The sequence below is a fragment of the Caenorhabditis elegans genome, chromosome X, assembly GCF_000002985.6.
Source record: "Caenorhabditis elegans chromosome X".
Lineage (NCBI taxonomy): Eukaryota > Metazoa > Nematoda > Chromadorea > Rhabditida > Rhabditidae > Caenorhabditis > Caenorhabditis elegans.
The window spans coordinates 17,339,140-17,345,399 of NC_003284.9; the positions used below are offsets into that span (position 1 = coordinate 17,339,140).

The window sequence follows — 6,260 nt, forward strand, 5'->3', positions numbered from 1 at the left end:
AATTACACGCTCATGGCGTAAACATAGCCACATGTCTTTGGGAAAATTTGGTATGGATTTTGATCTTTTACTGACAACTATGAGAGAAACGTTGACTCAAAATTATGTTCAATGCACTTTGCCGCCTGGGAACTGAGATGCGCGATAAATATTTTAGAATGATTTTTTTTAATCGTTGTGACAAACTAATTGAAAAACAATATTCGTCAGACAATATTTCTCATTTTACTTTCTTTTCAATAATAATAATAGAACAATCATACAACTTTCTCAAACCTGCATCCATACAAAAAAACATTCAACCGAGAGATTACCAATGTGCTTGTTGGGATATACTTCAATTAACTTGAACATTTTTCAAAATTTCTTGGGTTTTCAACAAGAGGAAAACAGTATCAGAGTTCAATTAGTTCTTATGCGAGGTTAGTAAATAGAGACAATTTGTGCATATTTGTGATTTATCAAAAACTTTGAAAACGTTTCGTTTTAGTTTTTCATATAAAGTTTAAAATCCCCAACTACATTATGAAAATTGAACAGTGTTAGTCTGTTTTTAAGGGAACTGTAAAAAGACGTTTGATATTTTTTTAAATACGTAACGTGATAATCTGCAAACTAGCTTAGCTTCACGGACTTTTTTTGATGAGCCCTATAAAAGTATAAAAGTTATACCTCTCGAAATTACATTTTACTCTATATGTATTGATTGCTCAAATGTCTCTCGCCCATTGCCGACTTCCTTTTCGAAACTGGGAAAAGGGTCGATGATGTGGCCGGACAGAGCTGAATGGGAAAAGGGACAGTATAATGCTGAGAGAGTGTGTGATATCTGGAGGGTTCCAGACACAAAAGACATAAAACATCTGCTGTAACCATTGTGGTTGATCGGTGCATTGTATTTTAACAAATTTATTTTCTTTTCTTTTCCTTTGCATGTGTATTAGCTAGATTTTCAATTTTTAGCTCACTCCCATAAGGCTTATTTGGCTATCAAAGTGCGGGATTGTGTACTTTTAAGGACGTTGTTGTTTTTTTTTGAGAAAATTGAGAAAATTCTTCATATTTTGTGTATTGAATTTGTTCTCCGAAGATTTACAAGATGAAAAAAAAACATTTTGAAATAGTCAAATTTTGCCAATTTTTGTTTCTCTCAATTATTCAGTTATAAAACCAATAATGAACGTTCCAATAAGATCTGAAATTCAGAGAAACAAATCTGGAGTTTTCTTTTGATATTAGACATTTCTAGAAAACAAAATAAGATTACTCACAGAATAGTCAATCGCGCATTTTTGAAACTTCTAATTTCCAAATGTAAATGTCAAACTTTTGTTTTTGTCTGGTTACCAAGTTCAGGAACATGCACATTTTGTCGTGAGGATTGATATTTTCTTTTGAAAGAACCCTTCAAAAAATAAATCAAAATTATGATAGTTATATAAAGTTTACTAGTTTAAGTTTTGAACTTCGAAACAATAAATTTGTTTTTTTTTTCATTTCTTCAAAAAAAAAAGCTGATGGTTTCAACAAACATTTGCTTTTCCTATTTGAATATTTCTCTCTTAAAAAGTTCTGTATTATTTTAAACCAAAAGCATTTGAAAAACAAATGGGTTCTAAAAAAAAATTTTTCAGAGCTTTTCAAATGATTCCTCCGAAACGTAACGGAAAGAGAGGTGCAGACAAAACTTTAGACGTGGAAACGGAGAAAGTGAGCTATATTTTTGGAGAAGCTTCGTGTAGTCAGATTATTAATCAGGTATCTTACTTTGATAGCTAGAATCTTGACTACCTATCTTCAAACTCGTAACAAAGTTATCTACCGAAAATTATTGTATCAGAAACAATACATTGTCACTTTCCATTTCTAATCAATTTGCTCAGAACCTTTCAAATTTCCAGACCGTCTTTCCAACAAAATCTTTTACCGTAATAAATCCTCCCCCCGTCAAGAAGCCGACTGCTCCAAATTTTCAACTTTCCAGATGCTATCATCCACCTTCAATGGAGAATTTGGACAAGCCGCTGTTCAAACAATACTACCGCAGAGATATGAGCATGTACGATGAGCCACTGATTCCTCCGGCGTGTAGATTGGTAAGGAATTGGACATTTTTTAAATACTAATTCCAAAAACTTGTTACTCACTATCAGTCAGCAGAAAAACAAATTAAAATGAAATGAAAAACTAATATGCAGAAAGATATTTGCCAACTTTGAAATTTTCTGCACTTCCCAGTCAAGATTGACTGGAATTTTAAAAAATTTGAAAAAAAAAATAGAACCTAACAATACCCTTATCAATTTTAGGAGTACCCTCGTGTGTACCTGACTCCGGAGCAACGTCGAATCCCTGGAAGATACTTTACTCCTGATGATGGGTCACTTGCTTGGAGATCTTGGACGGTTAGTTTTAATTTTTCTTGTATACTGCAAATAAATGTAATATAAGTACAAAATGTTTCTGAAATTTTTTAATGCTTTGCTATTTTACAAAATAAATGAAGGATTGATAATTTTAGTATTCCAGCGCAAATTATTAACCTAGTTTTACCATTCTTGAGTTTTACGGAAATATTTAATTGCTTTTCGTTGGTTTTTTTTTAATTTTTGACTGAAAGAATCGTTGCTAAATTTTCAAACAAGTTTCAGTTAAGAAAAATAGGTCAGTCATAATTTTGCACGTTTGCTCCAGGAGAAACTCTAGAAAAAAGATTGCTCGAAACTCAGAAATTTCATGGGAGCGTCTCAGTAAACTTTCGTCAAAAACAAAGTATTCCAAAAAATTGAGAAACACAATATTTGCATTACTGATCATCATCTAGAAAATTTTCAGCAAGAACAAGTTTTAGAATGGGTCAGCAAATTTTTGCCTCGCGAGCCGAAGGAGGTTTTCATTGATTTTAAAATGGACGGAAGACACTTGGAACGATTTTACAAAAAAGACATGGTGCTTTACTACTCTCTTCAAAGAAAAGACAAACCATTCTTCTCCATGATTCGTTTTTTGGACGTGAGGACTGAACTGAAGAGAATTGAAACAGAGCTGGAGAAGTTGGAGAGCGATGAGAAGCGGTCATAAATTTCCAGTTTAACTTTTATACCGGTTCATTTCTCTCAAAAGGTTTTTTTTTCGAATTTCTAATCTCTTACCATTATTTATTTCAAATTACGATCAAAAAACCATATTTACCTGTGAGTTTCATTGCCGAGTTTGATTTGTTTTCCACATTATTTTTTTTAAATAAATGTATTTGTTGTTTTTATAATGAAACCAAAATTCGATTATTCTAAATTAAGGCTGTTAAATAAGACGAATTAGGCAGAGCCGTTGTCCTGTCGCCCAGGACGTTCTCGCTAACAGAACTAGTGGGAGAAAAAAATAAATAAAAAAGAATAAAAAGTTTCCACTTAAAAATCGAAAAATGTACAGAAAAAGCCAGAGTAAACTGAAATGTTTCTTTTCAAAAATGGTAATTTTCCAGAGACAAGAAAAAAGAGAGAAAGAAAGAGAAAGAAGAAAAAAGGGAAGAAAAGAAAGAGAAAAGTTGAGACACGCCCGAAAAATGACCATTTTTCCAATAAATTGAGAAAAAACTTTGAATTTCAGAAAAAAACACTGCATTTTTAAAATAAAACATCAAACAAGGAACACCTGTTTATTTAAAGCCATTTTTGGCCCATCTCACAATGAGCCATCCAAAATTTAGTAGTGGGGAGCAGTTAGTAGTGGGGAGTAGTAGGGAGAAGCTCCATCCACTATGTAAGAACATATTATTGCCCTTTCTCCTTTAAAAAAGAACTTGTGAGAGCGAGGATATATGCAAAATAAGCAGCCGACAAAATCTGGGCTAGCGTGGATCACTATGTTTTACACGCAAACGCAGCCGGCGCACGATCCGACTCGGTTCAATTACCTCGATTTGAGGTAAATATTGAAATTGGCAACCAGCAACTAAAATTTTTTGATCAATTTTTGAAGATCTATTCACGGAGAGACCAAAAGTGAAAAAAATTGAAAACCGGCCGACTCATTTTCGCCAACGGTCCGTTTAAAAAAGAAGCTAATGATAAGCGGGTTTGAAAACGACGTTTTCTGATTACGAAATTTCTTGAACACCATCCGACAATTTGTGTCAAGGCTTTTATTGCCTTTACTTCAAAATTCAAATTGCCGCTCTTGACAAGAACATTATGAACAGGTAGCAAACGTTTGATAAACGGATTAAAAAACATATGTTTTCAACAATGTGACTGTCAAAAAACAAACCCTCACGTTCTTGGTGAGTCAATTTTGTGTTCTTTCAGTCCAAAAAAAATTCCCTAGTTTTTCCAAAATAATTTTGACTTGAAATTTAATTTGTTGAGTAAACAAGGAACTTCTATGTATTTAAAATGAGAAAAAACGTCTGGATCAAATGAAAGGAAATGTGAAATTGAATAATATTGAGCTGAAAAGTTTTTCTAGCTAAACTATTGTTGATTTTTTTAAATGTTGAGTAGGGCAAGAGAGGAAATATTTAAAAACCGCTTCTATGGTACCTAACTTATAAAATATCAAAGTAAAATGCTCCAAAATTTTTTGAGAAATTTATATAGACTGTGAAAAAGTGACAAATGCTGAGTTTTTGCCACTTTTTTGAAAAATAAGTACACCATAAAATTTGAAGAAAATTTTTTCCAATCGACGACTTCCAAAACAGTGACAAGACTTATATGCCTCCATTTTTCAAAATTTAACGTACCATTTAGAAAGTTTTTTTTGAATATTTTATGCTAGAATATTTGGTGGGCATGTTCAAAAACAGTTGTTTCACTGTCGTTACTCCACCAATTCACCTCTAACTAATTTCTAATGTTAATTTTAAAATGTCCAACATCCGTTTCAGCAAACAATTTTTACTAAAAACACTTGTAAATTACTACCTCTGACACGTATGCGGCCAACTCTCCCTAGGGGCAACAAAAAAGGGGGCAACATTTGAACTCTCCCTGGGGGCAACAAATTAGGGGGCAACATTTTCATAAATGTAGGGGGCAGCAAAAAAGGGGGCAACAAAAAAGGGGGCAACATAATAGGGGTCAACATTTGAACTCTCCCCGGGGGCAACAAATTAGGGGGCAACATTTTTAATAAGTATATTCAACGGCGAACAAGTTTTTATTTTCCAACCTTTTGATAATTTAATAAAAAATTCGTCCAAATTTGAAGACAAATTTTGCAAAGACTTTTTGACCAACCTAATATAATGTGAACTGAAAAATCTTATCACATCGTGGGAAATTTCTTATTTAGTCATATGCTCAAATGGTAAATCAATTCAAAGGGTACAACTATTCTTAGAATTCTTCGAGCCTGTTACATTCCCAAATCTCTTATTATGGTGCATCTAACCGACTTACTATTATTTTTTCCAAATACGAATTTTGAATAATTTGCTCTTTAAGTTTACTTTTCACTGACTTAAATAGTCATTAAAGTCTCTTTAAATATTGCTCTACTGATTTGGGATCTCATATGGCTTTCACGTTACGATTTGATTCTTCAGCTTCAAAGTATCATATACAAAAACTTTTCACTAATAATTTTTCCCTAAGTTTTTTCAAAAGATGTTTAGTTTTGGGAAAAATGATCATTAGGATAAGTTCAACAAGATTTGACGTTCAAGTTTAATTTTCTGCCGAACAATCATAAGCAATATGTTTGATTGTGCATGTAGATGACTTATTTCAAAAGTTTTGAAATAAGTCATCTACATGCACAATCAAACATATTGCTTATGATTGTTCGGCAGAAAATTAAACTTGAACGTCAAATCTTGTTGAACTTATCCTAATGATCATTTTTCCCAAAACTAAACATCTTTTGAAAAAACTTAGGGAAAAATTATTAGTGAAAAGTTTTTGTATATGATACTTTGATCGAAGCTAGTATAAAATGACCAACTACGAAAAGATGTAGAAATAATTGGTTATCATTTTTGTAGCCATAAACTTTTTGATAGATTCGCCCAAACTTATTATGATGGCAATGTTCCGGCAAACACTCATTGACTACCTTCTCATTGACTACCTTTTGCTCATTGACTACCTTTATCTAATTTTTCAGAATTTTCAGTTTTTTTCGCTGAAAAATCAGAATTTTCAATAACATGTTACTTTTTGATGTCTAAGAAGGTCGTGCACTTTTTCATTTCCTGAAATTCCGGAAAAAAAACAACTTTTTAGTTGACAACAATTTGCTATTTCAAACGTCAACAA

At 32.4% G+C, this 6,260-nt stretch overlaps 1 protein-coding gene across 1 annotated transcript; it reads left to right on the forward strand.

The window, feature by feature from the left end:
* Positions 1-1,644: 1,644 nt before the first annotated feature.
* Positions 1,645-3,268, forward strand: C53C11.1 (ETS domain-containing protein; the record flags this gene model as incomplete). The annotated part of the gene is made up of 4 exons (NM_001373629.2): positions 1,645-1,758; positions 1,902-2,096; positions 2,310-2,405; positions 2,836-3,268. 4 exons carry the CDS (start codon positions 1,645-1,647, stop codon positions 3,079-3,081), a joined length of 651 nt encoding a protein of 216 aa, NP_001359946.1. The 3' UTR covers positions 3,082-3,268.
* Between the last annotated feature and the right edge of the window lie 2,992 nt (positions 3,269-6,260).